The sequence below is a fragment of the Myxine glutinosa genome, chromosome 8, assembly GCF_964187855.1.
Source record: "Myxine glutinosa chromosome 8, kmMyxGlut1.1, whole genome shotgun sequence".
Classification (NCBI taxonomy): Eukaryota; Metazoa; Chordata; class Myxini; order Myxiniformes; family Myxinidae; genus Myxine; species Myxine glutinosa.
This window is the reverse complement of record NC_136268.1, coordinates 20547000-20573055: the sequence shown is the minus strand read 5'-3', so window position 1 is coordinate 20573055 and position 26056 is coordinate 20547000. Positions and strand designations below refer to the sequence as shown.

At 46.3% G+C, this 26056-nt stretch overlaps 1 protein-coding gene across 1 annotated transcript in view; it reads left to right on the top strand.

Moving 5' to 3' along the window:
- The window catches only part of LOC144893229 (uncharacterized), a 108136-nt gene extending 84674 nt beyond the window's left edge, over window positions 1–23462 (top strand). The window contains exons 9-10 of the mRNA XM_078782981.1: window positions 22944–23035; window positions 23261–23462. Of these exons, the coding sequence (XP_078639107.1) occupies window positions 22944–23035; window positions 23261–23392 (224 nt within the window). The 3' untranslated portion in view covers window positions 23393–23462. The remainder of the gene's footprint in view (window positions 1–22943; window positions 23036–23260) is intronic.
- Window positions 23463–26056: the final 2594 nt, after the last annotated feature.

The following is a 26056-nucleotide window of genomic DNA, read 5'->3' as shown; positions in this document are numbered from 1 at the left end:
TCTTATCTTCCCCCATCGAAAACCTTGATCTTTTCTACCCCCGGTAATTCACCCCAGAGTCCTTGCAGTGTTCATATGTTTTAATCCTCTCCCACCTCCCCCCAAGTCCTCCCGATGTCCCTGTTCTCAAATGTTGTGTTTGTGTCCTTCCCCCTCTCTTTTGTGTCCTTCCCCCTCTCTCACCATCTTGTCTACCGCTCCCCTTGTGTTTTGTGTGTCGGTTTGTCTTTTTGTGTGATTAATGTTAGCTCTTTCACGAGCCTCGATCTTGTATACAAATAAATAAATAAATAAATAATAAATAAAAAAATCCCCGGAGCGTATTGACTCCCCTGGCTCCGGTCGTCGTACCTGCACTTCATCTTTTCCCCCGCCAGATGGAGTTGGCGGCGGGCGAAGGCATGGACTAGCTCCATGCCTTCCTCTAGGTGACGTGCGTACCCCTCCCTCGGCGGGTTAACCACTGTGTCTGGCACGGGACCGCATAGCAAGTCGGCGGGAGCCCGTAACTCCCGCCCATACATAAGCAACGCTGGACTGCATGCGGTGGCCCCGTGCTGGCTGGTTCGGTAGGCCATAAGCAAATAAGGGAGATGTTCGTCCCAGTCATACTGACGGGTGGCGGTGAACAGTGCCAGTTGTTGGATTAGAGTTCGGTTAAATCTTTCCACCATCCCGTCAGATTGAGGTCTTAAAGGCGTTGTTCTGGTTTTCCGAATTGACAGGAGACTGCACACATCTTTTAGCAATTTGCTCTCAAAATTTCGTCCCTGGTCGGTGTGCAACTCCTGTGGAATCCCATGCCGGCACACAAATCCTTCCACGAAGGCCTGCGCTACCACCCCTGCTTCTTGGTTGGGGAGGGCGTAGGCCTCCGGCCACTTGGTGAAGTAGTCCATCACAACGAGGATGTACTTATTACCTAGGCGGGTGCGGGGTAGTGGGCCTAGGATATCCATGGCCACCCGCTCTAGGGGGGCCCCCCACCTGGTGTAATTGAAGGGGGGCCCTCATCCTCCGTGCTGGTCCCTTTTTGGCAGTACAGGCGTCGCATCTCCGACACCAGTCCTGTATGTCGCGCCCCATATTCACCCAATAAAACCTCCAGCGTACCCACGATATTGTCTTTGTCCTGCCCAAATGGCCGCCGGAGCGGGTACCATGCACCTGTTGCAATATGACGTTCTTGAATTTGTCAGGGACTATCACCAGCCAGGAAGTTCTATCAGAGGGAACCTCCACCCACTTGCGATACAAGATGTTATCCTTCAATTCCAGGGTCTGCCACTGAGCCCAATATGCCTTTGTTTGTGCCCCGAGGGGGGTGACCTCTTCCCCCTTTGGTCTTTGCCCCAATTTGACCCAATTGAACACTGGCCCCAGGACAGGATCCTCCTGCTGGGCCGTGCTCCATGCCAAAGTTCCGAATTCCTCATCTGCGGTTAGTGGCAAAATTGGCCCTCTCACCCGGGTTGCCCGGACAACGAGGGTCGGGTCCGAATCGCCCAATTGTTCCCTCTCCTCGTGTCTCGCACAAAATTTGCAGTTTTCCCCCAGACAAGGACGCCGAGAGAGTGCGTCCGCATTACCATGGGCCTTCCCGGCCCTATGGGCCACATCAAAATCGTACTGCTGCAACTTTTCCAACCACCTTGCAATTTGGCCCTCTGGTTCCTTGAACCGAAGGAGCCATTGCAAGGAGGAATGGTCAGTTCTAACCAAAAATTTCCGCCCGTACAAGTACGGGTGGAAATGGTTCATGGCAGCCAGCATAGCCAATAACTCTTTGCGAGTGACGCAATAATTTCTCTCGGGCCTACTTAAGGCCCGACTATAATAACCAATCACTCTCTCCACGCCCTCCTGTGTCTGAGACAAAACTGCGCCCAATCCTTCCTGGCTCGCATCCGTGTCCAGGGTAAATGCCCCGTTGCTAGTGGGGTACGCTAGAAGGGGTGCGGATGTCAGACACCCCTTCAATTTTTGGAAGGCCTCGTGGCACTCCCGTGTCCAATTAAATCGCGTCCCCTTCTCCGTAAGCCGGTGGAGGGGACGGGCCAACTCCGCAAATTTCGCCACAAAGCGCCGGTAGTAGGAGCAGAGTCCCAAAAATCCCCGCACCTCTTTGATGGTACGTGGTGCGGGCCACTCCTCTACCGCTTTAATTTTGTCTGGGTCCGTTTTTACCCCCTCGCGGCCAATCACGTGACCTAGATAGGCCACCTCTCTTGCAAACAAAGTGCACTTACTCGGGTTCAGCTTCAACCCTGCCTGTCTGAGGCACCCGAACACCTGGTCCAAATTAGCTACTGCCTGGGGGAACGTTTGGGCATGTACCAGGACGTCATCCAGGTACACCAGGCATGATTGCCATGGCATGCCGCCCAGTACATGCTCCATCAATCTTTCAAAGGTGGCGGGGGCGTTACACAAACCAAACGGCATCACAGTAAACTGATACAGTCCCTTACCTGTGGAAAATGCCGTTTTCTCCTTCCCTGCCCTATCCATCTCCACCTGCCAATACCCACTCTTGAGGTCCAAAGTTGAAAACCAATTTGAGCCCGCAACGGCATCGAGGGTGTCATCAATCCTTGGCAGGGGATATGAGTCCTTGAGTGTCACGTTGTTTAGCTGGCGATAGTCCACGCAGAACCGCGTGGTCCCATCCTTCTTTTTGACCAGCACAACAGGTGACATCCAAGGACTTCCCGAGGGCTCGATCACGCCTGCGTCGAGCATTTTTTCAACCTGCTCGTCAGCTTCCGCCCTCTTGCTCCAAGGGAGCCGTCGGGCGGCCTGACGAATAGGCCGGGCCTCACCGGTGTGGATCTGATGTTTCACCAGGCCCGTACGTCCAATATCCTCGGTGGACAGGGAGAAGAGGTCCAAATGGGACCCAACCAGTTTGTGTAAGGCCTCCCTCTGGGTACCTCCCAACTCTACGCTACTACGATTTACCATCTCGCAAATGGGATCGGGCCAATTCCTACTTCTTATTGAAGGCTCCCCCCGGGGTCGGCTCGGCTGGACGTTCTCGCCCCTCACTGTCGCGACTTCCTCAACTGGGGTGCAGCCAGCTACCCTCGTGCCCCTTACTATAGTGCGTGGTTCTGTACTCATATTTATTACTCGGACGGCCACTACCGGTCCGTCCGTTTTTACAAGAGTGCGGCCCACGATTAAACCCGGTATGGACTGCGCTGCCACCGGTTCGACCAGGCCGCAGGACTCCTGCCATGTTGGGCGAGCTGCCCACCGGGCCGGCACTATCACCTCGGCCCTTGGGGGGATGGTCACGGCCTCGGAAGCCTCCAGCTCCGCTCTCTCGGCCGTGCTCACTCCCCCTAACGGCAGCTCTTCTACTCCCACCTGCAGGATCCCCCGGCACAAGTCGATTTTACAACCGCTGGCAGTCAACAAATCCAACCCTATTAAACATGGGTCGCACACCTCCGCTACCCAAACATCTATCTCCCTCCTTACCGACCCTAACTTGAGGGTCACAGAACCACGCCCTATGATCGGGGCCGTTACCCCGGTAGCAAGTTGCAAACTATAATTTTGCAGGCGCTGGATCTTATCCCAGCCACCTGCGCTCGAATCAAGGACCACAGGGCTGATGATCGTGGCGCTAGCTCCTGTGTCCACTACGGCGTCTACCCCCACGCCGGCAATTTTGCATCTGATTGTCAGGCTACCGGTTCCAATTTGGCCACAATAAATGACCTGTCGCGTCAATGAGGGCTCTCCTCCATCCTCTTCTGCCGAACACCGCCCTATGTGCCCGACACCTTCTAGTTTCCCGGGGTCTGGCGGGGGGGTGTCTGGGGTCGGCTAACCCGCTCCCCCCTGGGCAGAGTTGAGGACCTCAACCGCCGGGGATCATCCCGGCGCGCGGCTCGAGAGTGCCGCGCCAGGTGACCCAGACGGTTGCAGGTATAGCACCTCACCTGATAAGGTGCTTGCCTCCGGAATTCCAAATTTCCCCCCCTGTAGGTCCGAATTGGATTACCCGCTCGTGGTCCACCGCGGGCCACCTCCGGGGCCGCCTGCCATGGTCCAGGTCCCGCCAGGCGCTGGTCCACCAGCCTCCGGACCATGCCCGCCAGGTCAGGACCCACGTCGGGGGCGGGCCCCCTAAGGGGTCCGCCCTCCATCGGGGGTCCCACCTGGCGGACCGCCATTGCGAGACGCTCGCCCCCCCGGGCCAGGGGCCTCGCTGCTTCCCAATGGGCCGCAGCGTCAGCCGCCTGGCTCAGAGTCTGGTGGCGCCACATGGCGAGCTGTTGCCGGAGCTCAATATCCGGGAGGGCCTGGATAAAATGGTCCAGCGCCAGGCTTTCCCGGGAATCCGCTGCCATGCTAGCATGTGTGATCCCCACTGCGCGGCGAATGTCGTGGGCAAGCTCCCCGATGGCTTCCTGGGGCTTGCGCTTTCGCAGCGCGAGCTGAGCTTTAACAAGCTCGCTCTGCTGTTCAATGCCGAATCGATTAATTAGGGCGTCGCGGAGGGCTTGCAGGGTGAGAGCACCCGATGGTAATGCCGTCAGCACCTCCGCCGCCGCGCCGCGCAATGCGGCCACCAGGTGTACTCCACCTTCGTCCTCGCCCCAACCGTTGCCCTTACACACACAGTCGAACTGCGCCAGGTACGCGCGTAGATCACTCTTGCCGTCATACGGCGCGAGTGGGACCTTGTGGGACCACCTCGTATGCGAGTCGTTGCCCGCCTGCCGGACCCCGTGCGTCGCCCCTTGCGGGGTCAGCGCGGGGCCGAACCGGCCGGGCCCCCACAGTACATTACCCCCAAGGGGCTCTCGTGCCTCCCCGGTCCCTCCAACAACTACCCCTGTTGGTGTCGATGCATGGGTCACACCTCCGCAACCCGCTACCCATTCCATACCACCACAACCTTGCTCACCCACACCTCGCACCTCTCGTTCCATACCCTCCGGACCAGCCATACACCTCACTCTTGGCCTCTCACGAACATCCGGGTCTATCTCGACCCCCAAGCTTATTAAATCACCTGGCGCATCATACGCACGACCATATTGGTCACCACTTACACCGGGTCCTCTTTCTCTTCGCTTCTCCTCCATCACCTGCGAATCCCTCATCCGGTTAATGAGCACATCATCACGATCCGAACACAGACTTTGGACCAATTCTTTTACTTCCTCCTTTATCTCTTTCTTATCCTCTCTCCGTCGCTTTTTAATTTCGCTCACCCCTTCTTCCACTTCTTCTAATTTCTGCTTCACCTCCTTCATCTCCTCGTGCGCCCCTTTAAGTTCTTCCTCTAACTCCACTTTATTTTTTTCGATGTGCTCCCGCACCTCCCGCTCTTTAACCTCCATCACCTCTACCACCTTGTCCATTTTCCTCGTCAGGTCCTCATGTACCGTCTTACACTCTTTTTTAATTACCCCTACGTCCTTTTTCATCTCCTTCTGTGTCGATTTTAAACCCTCTATTACCGCTGTGTTCTTCTTTACCTGGTCCCCCAACTCCTTTTGTCCCACTGTCAGTTGTTCTACTCCCAGCGTCAACTCCTCTATACCCCCTTGCAATTTTACAGTCCCCTTTCTCACCTCCTTCTCCATGCGCTCCTTACAGTGCCTCACCTCCTCGCGCACTCCTCCGACCTCCTCACTCACACCTCTTCTGATCTCCTCTCCCATCACTTGCATCTCCTGCCCAGATGCCACCCTCATCTGCTCCATTTCCTCCCTGTGAGCATCCAGTTTGGTTTCTACCCCCATTCTGACCCCCTCTATCTGCTGCCCCATTTGTTTAACTTCCCTTTCCGCTTGGTCCCTCATGTCCCTCAATTTGCCTTCCATCCTGTTTTCTAACCCCTCTAACCCCTTTTGCATCCCTTCCATTTGATTCTCTTGAGCGGCCATTCTGTTTTCTACCCCCATTAACCCATTTTTCACCTCTTTTATTCCGTTGTCTAACCCCTCACCGGTACCCCTCGCTTCGTCCCTCATTGCCCCCATTTGGCCCTCCAATCGCTCACCCTGAGCATCCATCCGGTTCCCCATTACCCCCATTTGGTTTCCCATTACCCCCATTTGGCCCTCCAATCGCTCACTCAATCGCTCAATTTGGCTCCCCATACTCATCTGTACAGCTGCCTGTAGCTGCGCAATGAGGGCCTGCATGTCAATCGGCTGCATGTTAAAGCCCGTTGATACAGCGGGCTCGGCTACCGCGCGCTCTTGCGAGGCGCCATTTTGCGCGCCCGCAACGTCGGGCGCAACGACGCTATTTTGTGCGTCTGCTACCCTCACTGCTTCGCTCTCCTCTTGTCCCTCATTTTGGTCCTGGATCGACCCTGCCTCACTCTCCTCTACCGGACCCCAGCCGACTTGGTCTGCCATAGCGCGACTTTCAAAATTCGGGTTTTTATATTTTGTAAAACACAATCAAATTTCGCCGTTATAATTTCGAGCGCGTAAAACGCGCTCCGGATCGAATCTCACTCCTCGACACCAATTGTTACCCTAATGGTACAATTGGTGTTCCAAAATTTGGGCTAAATGAATTTAGTCCCAGGTCCGAATCCGACACTCCTGACACCAATTGTTACGGACACGACTTAGATGTTATGATGGGCCGAGCGGAATGGCCGCCGTGTTCGCACAAGTTACCCGATTATACTCGAACGTTGGCCGAGTCGCGCTACGCTAGATCAATTGAGGAAAGGACACAGCGGCTGGGTTAAAATGACACGACACCAGGGGTACGGTTCTCAAGACCTCCGGAGGAGGTTATAATATTGCGGAAGGTTAGATTACAAGGATGAGAGAGACAGCATAGAAAGATAGGCACTTAGACACACTTATCTTATTCCCGACAGACCACAGATAAACGGGACAAAACTGACTCACACGGGGATTGATGGCAAGGAGGGGCAGGTATTCGATGGCTCAAGGTGCACCTTGGCTCAGGGGCAAATCGACCCGGTCCGGTCCAAAGATGCGGGGAGGTCGCTCAGCGCTCGGAGGTCGCGACTTGTCTTTCCAAGCTGGGGGCGCATCTGACGTCACGTCCGGTCAGTCGCTGCGTATATCCGGCGGGGAGTGACACGCCCTCGGCTCGTTAGCTCCGCCCCAGATGGAATCGGCCCGCCGCTTCTTATTGGCTGCGGGGGGTTACCGGGCTCCGCCCTTGACGAGGAGCTGACAGCCAGCCCCTTCGTGGTAACCCCGTAACCTGGAGCACATGGGCCATGGCGGCTAACCGAGCCGGAGTGAGGACGCCCACTCCCCGCACCGCAGCCGCGCCGCCCCCGCTGTGGTTGAGGTTGTTGTTGTTCCTTGAGATGATGGGAGGATGCGGAGATGAGGTTGGGGGGAGGTATTGGGAGGTCCTAAACTCACTACTGGTGCCATACAATCACATTCTGGTGCAACGAAGAGTCAGAATTAATGGAAACGAGTCCTTAACTGACATAGACTAAGAATAACTAGCAAGATGTCCGAAAGTTGTCTACGTGGGATGCGGTGGACCTGGGCACGACATTTAATGGGGGAAGAAGGGGAAGGTCGGTTCTACAGAGTGTTGTTTACAGACAATGGGACTAGGGAATGGGGGATTGGGGATAGTTGGGGAGTATTGGGGAAATAGGGGAATATTTACAAGCGGATATGGAGGCCAAATCCCATATCCGCAACAATAATATATATATATATATATATATATATAATATATATATATATATATATATATATATATGTTGGAACCCATCTGTGGATCGGTCCCATCGGCCGATGGGTCTGACCCATCTGTGGATGCACGAGAAATGACAATGCAGACCCATCGGCCGATGGGTCTGCGCCATCTGCGGATGTGTTGTTCATCTTGAAGGAATGTGTTGACAGAATGGTGCTCTTCAATCAGGTACACAGTCATTGGAATTACATGTGGTAGGAATTTAACAGAGATGATTTTTAAATGTTTAACAGATTAAACCACATGTCAGGGACTGCTTTATAAACATTTATGACATCAATTGCTTATTTTTAGGTTCAAATAAACATACTCATCCACCATTGATGCATAGGAAACACAGATGGGTTCACCTTCAAGGTGAACAACACATCCGCAGATGGCGCAGACCCATCGGCCGATGGGACCGATCCACAGATGGGTTCCAACATATATACTGAAACGCAAAAGAAACTTACCACCTTTGAAACCTTTAAATATCAACAATAACACTGCGTGTAGTAAATGTGTGAACTTATTTGTGGACAATAGTGTCCTCACTGTCAGACAAAACGGTCACGGATGGTCACTTGAACCTTCAATGGTCACTTCATAGCACAGCTGTTGAACAGCCGTTTTGACTGTCAGTGATTAGCCAAGGGGTACGGGATGATTTTAATGAGCTGCACGTGATGTCTTGATATTGGCTTTAAAAAGGCCAGTGCAAAATGGGCATTTCAATCAACATGCCACGATTGTCAAGGGATAAACGGCAGCGTGCCCTGGGCATGCTGCAAGGCGGACTGAGCTACCGTGAGGTGGCACGTCGCCTTGGCTGTTCACACCAGACGATATCGGCCCTGGTGGACAGAGACACCCTCCACAACTCTGCAGATGACAGACCTCGATCAGGGAGGCCAAGAGTCACCACTGCAAGGCAGGACAGGCAGATGGTCCGAAGTCACCTGCGGGATCGATTCCGTCCAGCATCCCGCACTGCGGCAGAAACTCCGGGGCATGCAAACCATGGATCTCCAATGATACTGCACAAAGACGACTGCATGACTATGGTCTGACTGCCAGAAGACCATACAGAGGCCCCGTGATGATGGCTGCCCATCGCCGCAACCGACAGAGATGGTGCCAGCAGCATCAGCCGTGGACCTTGGCGCAGTGGAACGAGGTCGCTTTCAGCGATGAGTCAAGGTTCTGTGTGGACAGTCCTGATGGGCGTGAGCGTGTCTGGAGAAGAACTGGCGAGCGATATGCCGATTGTTGCGTGCTTCAAGCCAACAGGTGGGGTGGCCCAAGTGTGATGGTGTGGGCCGCCATATCAGGCCGGTACAGGACGCCACTGGTGGTTGTGGATGGGAATCTCAACACCCAGCGGTATGTGGATAACATCCTGCGACCTCATCTGCTGCCATTCCTGCTAGACCACCCAGAACTGAGAACCCTTCAGCATGACAACGCTCGTCCCCATGCTGCTCGCTTTACCACTGCATTTCTCCAAGGCGAGAACATCAACACCATGCAGTGGCCTGCGTTCTCCCCTGACCTGAATCCCATAGAGCACCTGTGGGATGAGCTTGGGAGACGCGTAGTTGGCAGGGCCAGGACATGGGCAGAGCTGCTTCAGACATTGAGGACTGAGTGGGACAGAATCCAGCAGCAATCCATCCAAAGACTGGTAGGCAGTATACGCCGACGATGCACTGCCTGTATCCAAAACAATGGTGGCCACACACGCTATTGAAAGGGGACTGACATTGCACCCTGTGCTGTTCTGTACTGTAGAACAAACTGATGAGATGGTGTATCTTGGTCAAAAACTTGACATGTCATCAATAAAATGCCAATGTTTCAATTATCAATTGTTGGTTTGTTTTATTTTGAACTGTTACAATTTTATTACATTTCAAACAAGTGATGTTTCTTTTGCGTTTTCGGTCTTTTTGAAGTTGGTCAAAATGGTCAAATTTTTTGGTCAAAATGCCCATTTTGCACTGGCCTTTTTAAAGCCAATATCAAGACATCACGTGCAGCTCATTAAAATCATCCCGTACCCCTTGGCTAATCACTGACAGTCAAAACGGCTGTTCAACAGCTGTGCTATGAAGTGACCATTGAAGGTTCAAGTGACCATCCATGACCGTTTTGTCTGACAGTGAGGACACTATTGTCCACAAATAAGTTCACACATTTACTACACGCAGTGTTATTGTTGATATTTAAAGGTTTCAAAGGTGGTAAGTTTCTTTTGCGTTTCAGTATATATATATATATATATATATATATATATATATATATATATATATATATATATATATATATATATAAGCAAAGATTTGCGGTTGGGAGTATATCCAAATGACTCCATGGTAAGATCTCCAACCTTTAATTGAACAAACAATGACTCAACGTTTCGATTAACAACATGTGAAGCCACACGCCTCCGTTAATCTTCCTCAAGAGTGATAAAATCATCTCAACATCCCCTTACATGCACAGTGGGCGTGGTATATGCAAAGTGGGGTGGGCAATGCTGGACAGCCAATGAAACCATATCACACCGCTCTCGTGAACAGAGACGTTACCGACCAAATTCAAAAATCAACCGCATATTAACAGTTCAAAATAATCCTGTAAGCAATGCTGGATTATAACGCAAGTGTTGAGAAAATCCGGAACAATCATTACATTTAATCAAAAGTTAAACTTGCAAACAATTAAATTGTAAATTAAATTAAAACTGTAAATATATTAAAGCCAAAAATTTTTAAGACAAAATAAAATTGTCACATTATCAAGATCATCACATGTGGCCCTATGCGGTAAAGGTGAATGCGGGAAGGAGGTTGGTTTTAGGGGGGATAAAATGGGGGGGGGGGGAACCAGAGGGGGTTGGAAGTGGATGGGGGGGGTGTGGGAGAGGGGTGGTTTGGAGGGATTGGAGGTGGGAGGGGGCAATTGTCCGAATAAAAACCTTGTGTGATATATTATGTGGACTCGTTGTTCAAAGTACGGAATGCCTGGATCTTCCGAATCTGGATCTTCACCAAAATCTAATCATTTCATCCTTGTCACATACGCTACCTCTCTGCCAGGTTTCGTCCGAATCCGGCCACAACGTTTTTTGAGATACTTGTTCACAAACAGACAGACAGACAGAGGTGAAAACATAACCTCCATCAACCTTTGGTCGCGGAGGTAATAATATTTCCCCGTCTCCCTCACCTCTTTTTGTCTGTTAGTTGCCGGTTAGTTTGTTCCTTTCCTGTTTAGTCCCCGCTTTTCCCCTTCCCATTCTAGCTGTGTTACATTCAGTTTGTCTACAAAATTGTACATACTTTTCTGCAAGTGCATGATGGTCTGTGGACCAATATACAATATAATCAATGTAGATTTTTTAAAAATAGGGGCAATACCCCCATGGCACTCACCTGGTAGAATAAGACAGTATTCTACACTGACTAAAGGTATTTTAAACAGTATCACAGTATTTTAAGCCAATTTCAATGGTTGCTTGGAGACAGGGCAGCATGTACAATCATATACTAAAGTAATCATAAGACTTTAAACAAGCAAACAAAAAAAATACCTATTTTAGGGGGTTAACCCTCCCTCCCCTCCTTCCCTCCATGACTACCTTAGGGCCTGATTTTTTTTTTTTAATTCCGTGAACAAGCTTTGATACATCACGGGTGATGAAGGTTGTGATCAAGTTTCATCGAAATAGTATGTGTAGTTTCAGAGGAAAAAGCAAATTCCTATTTTAGGGGATGGAGGGGTCAAACTTGGATCCACTTTGATCACGGTAGTCCCCCGAAGACCTCGACAAACTTGAGTTGCAGCATCCGAAATATCATTTGTGCCAAGTTTCGTCACAATCACAACAGCAGTTTTGGAGAAGAAGTTGCAAGTGTTTACGGACTGACGGATGGACGACGCGCCATCGCATAGGCTGACCGGAACTACGTTCCAGATGAGCTATAAAAAAAACATGCCAAGAAAGGTGTGCAGTGTCGTGATTTGTGTGCGTGTCTTTGCAGTTGGTGCACAGCCCACCACCTTTGGAAACGGATGCATCCTGTCTGCTGAGTACCGCAGCTCAACCAGGTATCGTATCGAGTTATTTGCATTCAGAAAAAAAGGAAAAAACAGCCATCAGGTTGCACTTTATATCATTTATTCCTTAAAAATAATCTCAAACCCTTTTGACGTTTTCTTTTGCAGGCATAAAATTTCTTTTTGTTTTATTATTTCAGCGCTTTCTCAAGATCGTGTTGAAAATATGTTGATGAGGAAACATTGGCTCCAAAGACGAATACATTTTTTAAGAGAATGTGTCTCCGGTCATTGTGCATTTTCCCGTCGATGAGATAGTTTTCTCCATTTTTGTTCAACCCCGTCCCAAAGACTGCAGCATCGGTGATAAGAACCACTCCACTCTGGCAAAACGCAACTTTGAACTAAAACCGGCAGCCCTGATTCACGACTGTTCATTTGAAGGTACCGTTCATTTCTTACACCCACTCGTACACTCTCTATTGGTTTTTATTCTTTGTTACGTGAATAACCTTCTTTGTTTTTTTTTTGGATACAAGATCGAGGCTCGGGTAAGAATCCAACAAAAATCACAAAAAAAAACTGACACAGAAAACATACAATAAAGGGAGCGGGAGACAAAATTGGCAGAAAGAGGGAAGCACAGAAGTACAACAGCAGAGAATAGGGACAACGGAAGATCAACTCCGTCGGACGGTGGGGGCTTGGGGGGGAGGAAGCATAGAAAGGTGGGGGGGGGGGGGTGGTAAAGGTATAAAACACATGGACACTGCTAGAACTTCCAGGAAAGAAAGAAGTCGGTATTTCAAAAAAAAAGTGGATCTGGGGTGAATAGACGGGGGTAGAAGAGATCAAGGTTTTGGATGGGGGAAGATAAGAGAGGGTGGTGAACAGCTGTTTTAAAGACCTGGAGGGAGGAGTGGGATTCAAGAGAGTGAGGGAGTTTGTTCCAGGGATGGGAGTAACGAGGAATAAAGGAGTGAAGGTGAGAAGAGAGTCTAGATTTTGGCAGTTTAACCATAAGAGGGTTGCTGGCAGATCTTGTGCGACCTGCAGGAATATTTGGGGGACAGAGCACAGAGAGAGCTGGGGGAGCAAGGCCAGATAGGAGTCGGCAGAAGACAGAAAGACCACCAACCTGCCTGCGGTGAGTGACTGAAAGGTCCTCGGAGTCAGCTTCATCGCGGGAGATTCCAATGATTCTGAAAGCTTTGGTTTCAACAGCGTGAAGCCGAGCTAGGTGTGAGGCAGGAGCACCGGCCTAGAGGGGAGAACAGTTTTTCATTGAGCTGCGGATGAAAGCCTTGTATGTGGTGAGGAGCTCAGGTGTGCCAAGGAAGGACTTCACACGATAAAAAGCTAATCATGTGTGTTTGTGGTTTATAATATTTTACAAGCCTGGCTACGCTGCTGTTAGAGTTTGTCTCGTTTTACAGTAACTGCAGACTGCGATGCAATTACATACGTTGATGTTTAAAGTTTCTGTTACATCTTATGGTCAGATGTGTGAGCCACACATGGACAGATGTCAGATGTGGTCAGATGTGTCAGATGTGTGATTATCGAGTTTTTAAAAAATACATCATTGATTCATATTTGGAGTGGAAAACATTTATTTTCCCATTTGCATCATCCTGAGTTTAAAGACTGTTGGTTTTCATTGTTTTATCCTCTCCGATAATACGTGCATATCTTGTTTATAGCTTCAGTCAGCTAACACCATGCAGTTTTGGTATACCGTCCACCAATCCATTGACGAGCAATTTTTGCAGAGCAACTGAGGCCATCTATTTTACACATACGTATGGATTGGGGCGAGAATGTATGGAGTGGGGCTAGAATTATAAGGTTGCAATAAATAGGAGATGTACTGTTCATAAGGGAACATAAGGTAGGGTAGAGGGTAGAGGAGAAGGGTATCTTCTCTGATATGCAGCACGTTGCTGCGGGTTACATCATTCCTGTAGGTTGGGACAGGGATTTGTATTTTGTTCAGGATGCCGATGATAACGCAAACCTACTCTTCATTGTAAGACACTGTGGGATATTTGCTCAGCATGGCTTTTATATTTACAGCGTGGCTCTTAGATGTTCTGATGTACATCAAAGATATTGCAAACAATGGGGTTCAAAAGTTAACTTCCTGATCTTCTCCTCCAACCTATCCCAAAGCGATGAAATGGTACCAGTGGCGTCGTCAGGAAAACGAGGTGAGATATCCATCCGAACGACTCTGCCATAATTATCCCGTCCTCCAGGTAGCGGGAGATGGGTTTTGCGTGTGTGTGCAGGTTTGCTTGTGCCTCCTGGTTATAACTTTTTTGAAACCATAAATTGAGCATTTGTCATCAAATTTTCAAAAAGCCTTTATTGTGAGATTATGGACAACACTCATTAAAAATAGGAGCACGGGTCCCGAAACTCACATACGTCAGCAGCAATCGCCAATGACGTCATCAAGTTTTGCTGCTGATGCAATGCCCTCTGTCGGTAAGGGCAGGTATTTTTTTGCGTTTTCGGCCTGATTTCAACCAGTTAATGAGCGCAGATGTTGATGCTGTCAATGCACCTTCGTTAAGCATCAGATATGAAGGATGAGGTCAAGTTTCATCAAAATCATATGTTTGGTTCAACCGAAAATGACTGAAGTGTTTACAGACTCTGACTTTGGCTTTTGACTTTGGCTTTCACTCACTCTCTGGCTGACTGACTTACCAATGGACTCTGCTCAATCACATAAGCTCACTGGATTGAAGTCCAGGTGAGCTAATTATGTTACATTTTTATTCCGTGGCATGAAGTGAAAAGTGGGCTTAAGCAATTTGTTCAGTTTGTCTGTCTGTCCACAACGTCAGTTTATGATCGAGGAACAAGTTAATCCCAATCGAACGTTATATTTTGAACACGAGTTGCAACATGAATCAGAAACTGAACATGTAATTTAACAGGACTTTGGCTCCGAATTTGTCTTGATCGCTCATGTGCTGAGTGGAGTGAGATCATATTGTCACTCTGCCTGTCTGGCAGTCAAATAGAATTGAAAAGAATTGAATCATCAAACTTACTGTTTTTGAGGATGTCAGAAAGGACACAAACAAGCACAAATAACTAATTAAGGAAGAACATAACTAATATAATATAATAATTAATATATAATATAATAACTAATAACAATAATATTACTCATAATAATATATAATATAATAACTCATATAACTAATAACAAATAACTAACGTGTTAACTAATGTGGTGTGAAAGACGCTGCATCAACGGTGGTAAACTTCCCAAAAAATTCTTCAACTTTTAAAATATTTTTCATCATTTTTGAAAACTTTTACTTTGTTTCAATTGAAAATATATATTTGAACACTGGAGAATACAAATCGTCCTTTTTGCCACTTTCAAAAACCTTTCCTTTGGCAGTAATTGGACAAAATATTACAGCATTTTACATCATCTTGACCAATCCAATTTGCCGCTTACAGCCCATGTCCATGTCCTTTTTTCTCAAGAAAGCATGGCGAAAGTATTCTATGAACTCTCTAGTTGTTTTTAAAGCTGTTGCCAAGAAGGGTGTGCAATGTCGTAATTTGTGTGCGTGTCTCTGCAGTTGGTGCACAGCCCACCACCTTTGGAAACGGATGCATCCTGTCTGCTGAGTACCCCAGCTCAACCAGGTATGGTATCGAGTTATTTGCATTCAGAAAAAAAGGAAAAAACAGCCATCAGGTTGCACTTTATATCATTTATTCCTTAAAAATAATCTCAAACCCTTTTGACGTTTTCTTTTGCAGGCCTAAAATTTCTTTTTGTTTTATTATTTCAGTGCTTTCTCAAGATCGTGTTGAAAATATGTTGATGAGGAAACATTGGCTCCAAAGACGAATACATTTTTTAAGAGAATGTGTCTCCGGTCATTGTGCATTTTCCCGTCGATGAGATAGTTTTCTCCATTTTTGTTCAACCCCGTCCCAAAGACTGCAGCATCGGTGATAAGAACCACTCCACTCTGGCAAAACGCAACTTTGAACTAAAACCGGCAGCCCTGATTCACGACTGTTCATTTGAAGGTACCGTTCATTTCTTACACCCACTCGTACACTCTCTATTGGTTTTTATTCTTTGTTACGTGAATAACCTTCTTTGTTTTTTTTTTGGATACAAGATCGAGGCTCGGGTAAGAATCCAACAAAAATCACAAAAAAAAACTGACACAGAAAACATACAATAAAGGGAGCGGGAGACAAAATTGGCAGAAAGAGGGAAGCACAGAAGTACAACAGCAGAGAATAGGGACAACGGAAGATCAACTCCGTCGGACGGTGGGGGCTTGGGGGGGAGGAAGCATAGAAAGGTGGGGGGGGGGGGGTGGTAAAGGTATAAAACACATGGACACTGCTAGAACTTCCAGGAAAGAAAGAAGTCGGTATTTCAAAAAAAAAGTGGATCTGGGGTGAATAGACGGGGGTAGAAGAGATCAAGGTTTTGGATGGGGGAAGATAAGAGAGGGTGGTGAACAGCTGTTTTAAAGACCTGGAGGGAGGAGTGGGATTCAAGAGAGTGAGGGAGTTTGTTCCAGGGATGGGAGTAACGAGGAATAAAGGAGTGAAGGTGAGAAGAGAGTCTAGATTTTGGCAGTTTAACCATAAGAGGGTTGCTGGCAGATCTTGTGCGACCTGCAGGAATATTTGGGGGACAGAGCACAGAGAGAGCTGGGGGAGCAAGGCCAGATAGGAGTCGGCAGAAGACAGAAAGACCACCAACCTGCCTGCGGTGAGTGACTGAAAGGTCCTCGGAGTCAGCTTCATCGCGGGAGATTCCAATGATTCTGAAAGCTTTGGTTTCAACAGCGTGAAGCCGAGCTAGGTGTGAGGCAGGAGCACCGGCCTAGAGGGGAGAACAGTTTTTCATTGAGCTGCGGATGAAAGCCTTGTATGTGGTGAGGAGCTCAGGTGTGCCAAGGAAGGACTTCACACGATAAAAAGCTAATCATGTGTGTTTGTGGTTTATAATATTTTACAAGCCTGGCTACGCTGCTGTTAGAGTTTGTCTCGTTTTACAGTAACTGCAGACTGCGATGCAATTACATACGTTGATGTTTAAAGTTTCTGTTACATCTTATGGTCAGATGTGTGAGCCACACATGGACAGATGTCAGATGTGGTCAGATGTGTCAGATGTGTGATTATCGAGTTTTTAAAAAATACATCATTGATTCATATTTGGAGTGGAAAACATTTATTTCCCCATTTGCATCATCCTGAGTTTAAAGCCTGTTGGTTTTCATTGTTTTATCCTCTCCGATAATACGTGCATATCTTGTTTATAGCTTCAGTCAGCTAACACCATGCAGTTTTGGTATACCGTCCACCAATCCATTGACGAGCAATTTTTGCAGAGCAACTGAGGCCATCTATTTTACACATACGTATGGATTGGGGCGAGAATGTATGGAGTGGGGCTAGAATTATAAGGTTGCAATAAATAGGAGATGTACTGTTCATAAGGGAACATAAGGTAGGGTAGAGGGTAGAGGAGAAGGGTATCTTCTCTGATATGCAGCACGTTGCTGCGGGTTACATCATTCCTGTAGGTTGGGACAGGGATTTGTATTTTGTTCAGGATGCCGATGATAACGCAAACCTACTCTTCATTGTAAGACACTGTGGGATATTTGCTCAGCATGGCTTTTATATTTACAGCGTGGCTCTTAGATGTTCTGATGTACATCAAAGATATTGCAAACAATGGGGTTCAAAAGTTAACTTCCTGATCTTCTCCTCCAACCTATCCCAAAGCGATGAAATGGTACCAGTGGCGTCGTCAGGAAAACGAGGTGAGATATCCATCCGAACGACTCTGCCATAATTATCCCGTCCTCCAGGTCGCGGGAGATGGGTTTTGCGTGTGTGTGCAGGTTTGCTTGTGCCTCCTGGTTATAACTTTTTTGAAACCATAAATTGAGCATTTGTCATCAAATTTTCAAAAAGCCTTTATTGTGAGATTATGGACAACACTCATTAAAAATAGGAGCACGGGTCCCGAAACTCACATACGTCAGCAGCAATCGCCAATGACGTCATCAAGTTTTGCTGCTGATGCAATGCCCTCTGTCGGTAAGGGCAGGTATTTTTTTGCGTTTTCGGCCTGATTTCAACCAGTTAATGAGCGCAGATGTTGATGCTGTCAATGCACCTTCGTTAAGCATCAGATATGAAGGATGAGGTCAAGTTTCATCAAAATCATATGTTTGGTTCAACCGAAAATGACTGAAGTGTTTACAGACTCTGACTTTGGCTTTTGACTTTGGCTTTCACTCACTCTCTGGCTGACTGACTTACCAATGGACTCTGCTCAATCACATAAGCTCACTGGATTGAAGTCCAGGTGAGCTAATTATGTTACATTTTTATTCCGTGGCATGAAGTGAAAAGTGGGCTTAAGCAATTTGTTCAGTTTGTCTGTCTGTCCACAACGTCAGTTTATGATCGAGGAACAAGTTAATCCCAATCGAACGTTATATTTTGAACACGAGTTGCAACATGAATCAGAAACTGAACATGTAATTTAACAGGACTTTGGCTCCGAATTTGTCTTGATCGCTCATGTGCTGAGTGGAGTGAGATCATATTGTCACTCTGCCTGTCTGGCAGTCAAATAGAATTGAAAAGAATTGAATCATCAAACTTACTGTTTTTGAGGATGTCAGAAAGGACACAAACAAGCACAAATAACTAATTAAGGAAGAACATAACTAATATAATATAATAATTAATATATAATATAATAACTAATAACAATAATATTACTCATAATAATATATAATATAATAACTCATATAACTAATAACAAATAACTAACGTGTTAACTAATGTGGTGTGAAAGACGCTGCATCAACGGTGGTAAACTTCCCAAAAAATTCTTCAACTTTTAAAATATTTTTCATCATTTTTGAAAACTTTTACTTTGTTTCAATTGAAAATATATATTTGAACACTGGAGAATACAAATCGCCCTTTTTGCCACTTTCAAAAACCTTTCCTTTGGCAGTAATTGGACAAAATATTACAGCATTTTACATCATCTTGACCAATCCAATTTGCCGCTTACAGCCCATGTCCATGTCCTTTTTTCTCAAGAAAGCATGGCGAAAGTATTCTATGAACTCTCTAGTTGTTTTTAAAGCTGTTGCCAAGAAGGGTGTGCAATGTCGTAATTTGTGTGCGTGTCTCTGCAGTTGGTGCACAGCCCACCACCTTTGGAAACGGATGCATCCTGTCTGCTGAGTACCCCAGCTCAACCAGGTATGGTATCGAGTTATTTGCATTCAGAAAAAAAAGGAAAAAACAGGCATCAGGTTGCACTTTGTGTCATTTATTCCTTAAAAATAATCTCAAACTCTTTTGAAGTTTTCTTTTGCAGGCCTAAAATTTCTCTGTTTTCTCATTTCAACGCTTTCTCAAGATCGTATTGAAAATATGTTGATGAGGAAACATTGGATCCAAAGACGAATACATTTTTTAAGAGAATGTGTCTCTGGTCGCTGTGCAATTTCCCGTCGATGACATAGTTTTCTCCATTTTTGTTCAACCCCGTCCCAAAGACTGCAACATCGGTGACATGAACCACTCCAATCTGGCAAAATCCAACTTGAAACTCAAAGCAGCAGCCCTGATTCACGACAGTTCAGCTGGAGGTACTGTTCATTTCTGACACCCACTCGTACACTCTCTATTGGTTTTTATTCTTTGTTACGTGCATTACTTTTTTTCTTCTTTTTTTTGTTTACAAGATTGTATTGAAAATATGTTGATGGATGAGGAAACATTGGCTCCAAAGGCGAACACATTTTTTGAGAGAATGTGTCTCTGGTCGCTGTGCAATTTCCCGTCGATGACATAGTTTTCTCCATTTTTGTTCAACCCCGTCCCAAAGACTGCAACATCGGTGTTATAAACCACTCCACTCCGGCAAAATCCAACTTTACACTCAAACCGGCAGCCCTGATCCACAACTGTTCCTCTGGAGGTACCGTTCATTTCTTACACCCACTTGTACACTCTCTATTGGTTTCTATTCTTTCTTTCGTGAATGACATTATCACAATTTTTATTGTTAATTTATCTAAGGCTTACATGGAGGAGTTCGTATTACACATATTTCACTGGTGTGCACACTCATTTTAAGCTGTCTAGCCTGGGTTTGAATTTTTTTCTTTCTTGGTATACAAGATTGAGGCTCGTGTAAGAGCTAACATTAATGACAAAAAAAACAAACGGACACATACAGTCACTTGAAAAATTAAGTACACCCCATGTACAGTTTTGGCTTTTTCAACATATTTCAACACACTGCTATTTGATCTTCATTTCAACAATATTGATAGATAAAGGTGATATAATATAACAAATATCATGAAACATTTCCATTTTGTCGTCCATTGTATAATTTAAATAAACATAAATGCAAATTTCGCATGTGGAAAAAGTAAGTACACCCTTGGCTCTAATAGGTGGTATTGCCCCCTTTGGCAGAAACAACCTCAAGTAGGCGTTTCTTATAACTGTCTACCAGTCTCTGACATCGACTCGGATAAATTTTTGCCCACTCCTCCATGCACAATTCTTTCAGCTGTGCGATGTTTGAGGGGTTTCTTGCATGCACAGCTCGTTTCAAATCCCCCCACAACATATCGATGGGATTTAGATCCGGGCTTTGACTTGGCCATTCCAGAACCCTCCATTTCTTTCTTTTCAGCCATTCCTTGGTGGATTTACTGGTATGCTTAGGGTCATTGTCATGTTGCAAGGTCCACCTTTGGTTGAGCTTCAACTCTCCAACAGATGGCCTCACATTATCCTCAGGCACCCTCTGGTACAATGAAGAATTCATAGTGGATTCTATTATGGTGAGCTGCCCAGGCCCTGATGCAGCAAAGCTGCTCCAAACCATAATATTTCCACCACCATGCTTTACAGTTGGTATCAGGTTCTTGTGGTCAAATGCTGTCTTTGGTTTTCGCCAAACATGTCTTCTGGTACTGTGGCCAAATAGCTCTACCTTTGACTCATCTGTCCAGAGCACATTGTTCCAGAAGTGCTGGTCTTTGCCTAGGTGTTCATTGGCAAACTTTAGTCTTGCCCTGATGTTCTTTCTGGACAGCAAAGGTTTCCTCCTGGCACACCTCCCATGTAGATCAAATTTGTGCAGCCTCTTTCTAATGGTAGAATCGTGCACTTTGACATCAACAGTGGCAAGAGCTACCTGTAGGTCCCGTGATGACATTCTGGGGGTTCTTAGAGACTTCTTTCAGCATCTTGCGGTCTGCTCTCGGGCTGAATTTGCTGGGGCGGCCTGGCCTGAACAAGTTGGCAGTTGTTTGGAATCTTCTCCACTTGTCGATGATCTTCCGGACAGTCGAACGATTGATTTCAAATTGTTTGGAGATCTTTTTAAATCCCTTCCCAGACTCGTAGGAATATATAACCTTCTTTCTGAAGGCCTCAGAGAGCTCTTTTGATCTAGGCATGGTGATGCCGCACACTTCAACAACAAAGAGCAAACCAAACTAAATGTCTGAGGTTTAAATAAGACAGGTTCCTCCAAGATCCTCTCTAACGATGTTCTAATCATTTGCACCTGAGCTGGTGCACCTGATTCTAATTTTAGGTATTTGAAGTCGTGATAAATGTAGGGGTGTACTTACTTTTTCCACATGCGAAATTTGCATTCATGTTTATTTAAATCATACAATGGACTACAAAATGTAAATGTTTCATGATATTTGTTATATTATATCACCTTTATCTATCAATATTGTAGAAATGAAGATCAAATAGCTGTATGTTGAAATGTGTTGAAAAAGTCAAAACTTTACATGGGGTCTACTTACTTTTTTATGTGACTGTAAGACGAAATAAAGGGAGTGGGAGACAAGATGGGGAAAGACGGGGAAGCACACAAGTACAACATTTGAGAGCAGGGACATCGGGAGATCTGTGGGAGGGAGAGGGCTTGGAGAGAGGAGGCATGGGAAGGGGGTGGAGTGTGAAACACACATGGACAGAGCTCGGACTTGCAGGAAAGAAGTTTGTATTTCATTAAAGTGGATCTGGGGTGAATTAACTGGGGTAGAAAAGATCAAGGTTTTGGATGGGGGAAGATAAGAGATGGTGGTGAACAGCTGTTTTGAAGACCTGGAGGGAGGAGTGGGATTGAAGAGAGTGAGAGAGTTTGTTCCAGAGGTGGGAGAAAAGAGCAATGAAAGAGTGAAGTTGAGCAGAGAGTCTTGATTTTGGCAGTTTCACCAGAAGAGGGTTGCTGGCAGATCTTGTGCGACCTGGAGGAGTATTTTGGGGGACAGAGCACAGACAGGGCTGGGGTGGGGGGGGGGGGCTCGGCCAGATAGGAGTCGGTAGAAGACAGAAAGACCACCAATTTCGACCCAGCTATGAAATGGCATTTTGGCGTTTCATGGGCAGGACGATACATCAATGTGTGTGCCGGCCCTTGGATGGACATTGAACTGGCATCACATCTGCCACCATTTATTGGTTGACATTGAAGATCCCGCAGTGTCCTTCGCGAAGAGTAGGCGAGCTATTGCACCCTCAGGCAATGATGCTGCCCTGCAGCCTTGGGTTGCATACAAACGAAGATCACTGGGAGGATGGAGAGATCGGTGTTTTTGCCTTGGATGACATTACAGGGGTGAGTGTGAAAAATAAAAAATGCATTTGGGATTTGGCCCCCCGCTCAAAGGATCACGAGCGATGTTCTTGGATGGGAACACCACACACATCGGTTTATCTGGATTATTTTGAACATTATGCTATTCGGCAAGTCACAATGTGTGCTGAAAGGGTTGTCTGCTTTTTGAGTTGTTCCACTCATACATACATAATTAGATCACATGACTGTGTGTAGATGACCTCATAAGGGACATTTGCACAATTCTTTACAGAATATTTCACCTTTAAAACACTGGAATGCAGATAAATGTTTTTTTTCTTAAAGCAAAACATTGTCTGATTTTTGCATTACAAATGTGTTGTTTAGTCATGCGGTGCATGCCCGTCTGCTAGACAAGATATAGCTGGCTGTTGCTCTTCTTTTAAGTGGTTATTTTACCTCAACTCACCCCTGCAAACAGGTGGTCGTCATCCGATGAGAGCAAATAAAAACATCCAGCAAGATGACTCTGGGTCCATCATGCCTGTGCCACTAAAGTTGGTGGATTACTTTGTACGTACTTACATCATCTTTGCCATCCACTTTGCCTTCACTCATTACATACCTGCCTGACTCAAAGGAACCAAGCAAACCGATTACTGTGCAAACCAGACCGCTCTACGTACATACACTGCATTCTTATATTTATGATGTACATGATGGTGATTTTTTTTTACTAATCCAAACTCTGATCTCCATCCATCATTATTTCCACCATGATCCCCACAACCTCTAAAGGCACATCCATCCTCCATCTACATGCAGCGCGTATCATCTTTGACCTTTCCTAGAAGCCCATGGTATTCACTGATCCAACGCTCACGACAGCAAGTGATGCTGCCAACGTGGCTGTTTCTGTACCAACTGTGACGTCCGACCGCAGAACTACATCACATCATGTCTTTCGCCGACTTCTACTCCACTTTCCTTGCATTATTTGGTCTGTGACACTTACTAGGTTCTCCTCCTTCATCATCACACATGCCCACACGGCCACATCACCTCAACCTTTTCCTCATCCCTTCTATCATTCATTGTAAAATAGGGAAAGATGATATGATTGATGGTTGGGATTACTCAAAGATAATCACTGCTATGATTTCTGGAGGAATGTAGACTCTACACTTTTTTGATACCTCACCAAACTGGCATACAGTTCCTCTGCACTGGCAGCTGTAATCATAAGGTTATCTGCAAACAACAATTCCAATGGCAAGCCTCTTCTTGCATGTGCATACAGTACATGGATTACTTCAATAAAGAGTACAGCAGATAGATGACAAAATTGTGCCTTTGATGATAAAACCAAGCCACTTGGCATGATGTAAGGAATATTAAATATATCCCGAGGGAATATTGTTGGCTATTGGGCCATTGCACATTTGTCCTGTGGCAGCCATTGTGGTGAAACTGATTGAAACCATAAACATAATGACACAAGCAATCCTGCTTCAAACTGTATACATCACGTTCATTCGATCTGAAAAATACCAAACAAAAAAGGCATTTTACATTAGGTCATGAAACATTAGGTGATGAAACTTCTATTGACGTTGGGTCATGAAACATATATCTTGACGATCATCATGACTTCGACAAATCATTAATTGCACAAATCGATCATCCATCTTACTATAATTCACCAAATGTCCGTCCGTCTGTCTGTCTGTCCGTCCGCTCCCAGGTACCGCAAAAACGGCTGAACCGATCGCAACGATACACCTCCATGCCCGTGGGATTCCCACGTGTGACCCCACTAGTATTCATAATACAATGTCCAACACAGTACAACGTTCATTATAAGAAACAACATTGATGCACAATGTCCACCATTTGTCCATAAAAGCATCACTTTTCCATTCATAAACTCACTTCTTTGGAAGGATGCTGGTAGGCCTATCTCTCGGTTTAGCAAACAAAAGCAGTTTAAGATGAACACTCTCTAAACTACATGGTCCAATTTCCTTCAAACTCTGCAAGCACCGTCTCCACAGATGACATATTTTTCTGGTCTACCCACCGAGTTAGAGACATCACGACTTTGAGATTGTTCCACACTCGTGTACACGTGGTCACATGACGTTGTTTGCATCGACCTCACAAAGTGTGTCACAAAAAACATTATTCCCAAATATCATCCATTTTGATTTCCTCCATGAAACATCTTCCCCCCGATGGGGAATACACCTCATCTAGTCAGCTAGTTACCTTCTGCTGGATATATAACAGCTATCTTCGTGATTGGTCGCCGATACTCAGTTGACCATTCTGTGCCTTACTTTGACATTCCTGATTTTTTTCCGTCAGAACCAGGATACACCTGGACAACACTCCACATATTCCACTTTCTACTGACAGCATTTGCGTCAAAAACCATGACCACATCGTCTTCATGAACATTTAGTCTCTCCACATTCCACATTTTTGTGGCACCAACAATGGGAACATGTTTCTGGTCCAGCGTCTCCAAAGCGAATCGACTACCTTTTACACACACTCGACTCGATGCCTCGGATTGCGTGTCTCTCTGAAGGGTCCTTGAGGGACTTCACTCGATGCTCATCTGAGCAGCATATCGTTTGGGCACAGATACACTCCACCATCTGGGTAATTGGGAACATGGCCAATGGCACATTGGTTGGCTAGGTTTGCTACATTCAGGCATGTGTATCGTTCAAAGGGCGTTAAAACCTGATCTCCGATGGCCTTTCTCAGTGCAAACTTACAGCCTTTCACCAGGGATTCCGCAGAGCCATTCTGGTGTGACGCTGCTGGGGTGATAAACCTCCAATCCATACCTCGTTCTGCACAAAACTCTCAAAGTTGATCATCACTCCATCCCTTTATCTCTCTACATTATAAAAGAAAGTTTTTGTTTGTTTGTCTGCGCAAGCTAATCTCCTGAACGGTGAAAGATAGAAGGAAACCTCTCATATATAGGTTCTCAAAGTGGTCCCTACACGTGATCCAAACTCTGATCTCCATCCATCATTATTTCCACCATTATTACCCCCCAGTGGGCACTGGGAACTTTCAGGGGGGCGCTCGAGAGTCCACGGGTGGTAGGGGGGCACTGGCAATGATTTGGGGGGCACTGGCGATTTAGAGGAGCAGCGGTGATTTGGAGCACTCATTGGGCTTCCTGCAGTCTGAACAGGTTACCCAGCGCCATTCGGCAAATTGGCCATCCAATCAACGACCACATTCTTTCCCCCTTCGCATGGTTTTTATGATCCCATATTCGCTGATGTCGTGTCGGTATTTTCTTGTCCATACATGCTCATGCAACAAACATGATAGTGTGTGACACCAGTGAAATACTATTGCTTGCCACAACACTAATTTTTATCACGTGGTGCCATTTCAACCAATCGGCTTGCAAGAATCTTTTTATGCAGGATATAATACTGTTGCAGTTTTAGAACCCACACTTTCTTTTAAATATCCCATCATTAAAAGGTTAAAGGTTGCACCCCAGAGTTAGGCCACAAGCAACACATAGGCCACCATAGGACTTCAGTTATTTCATTAGTA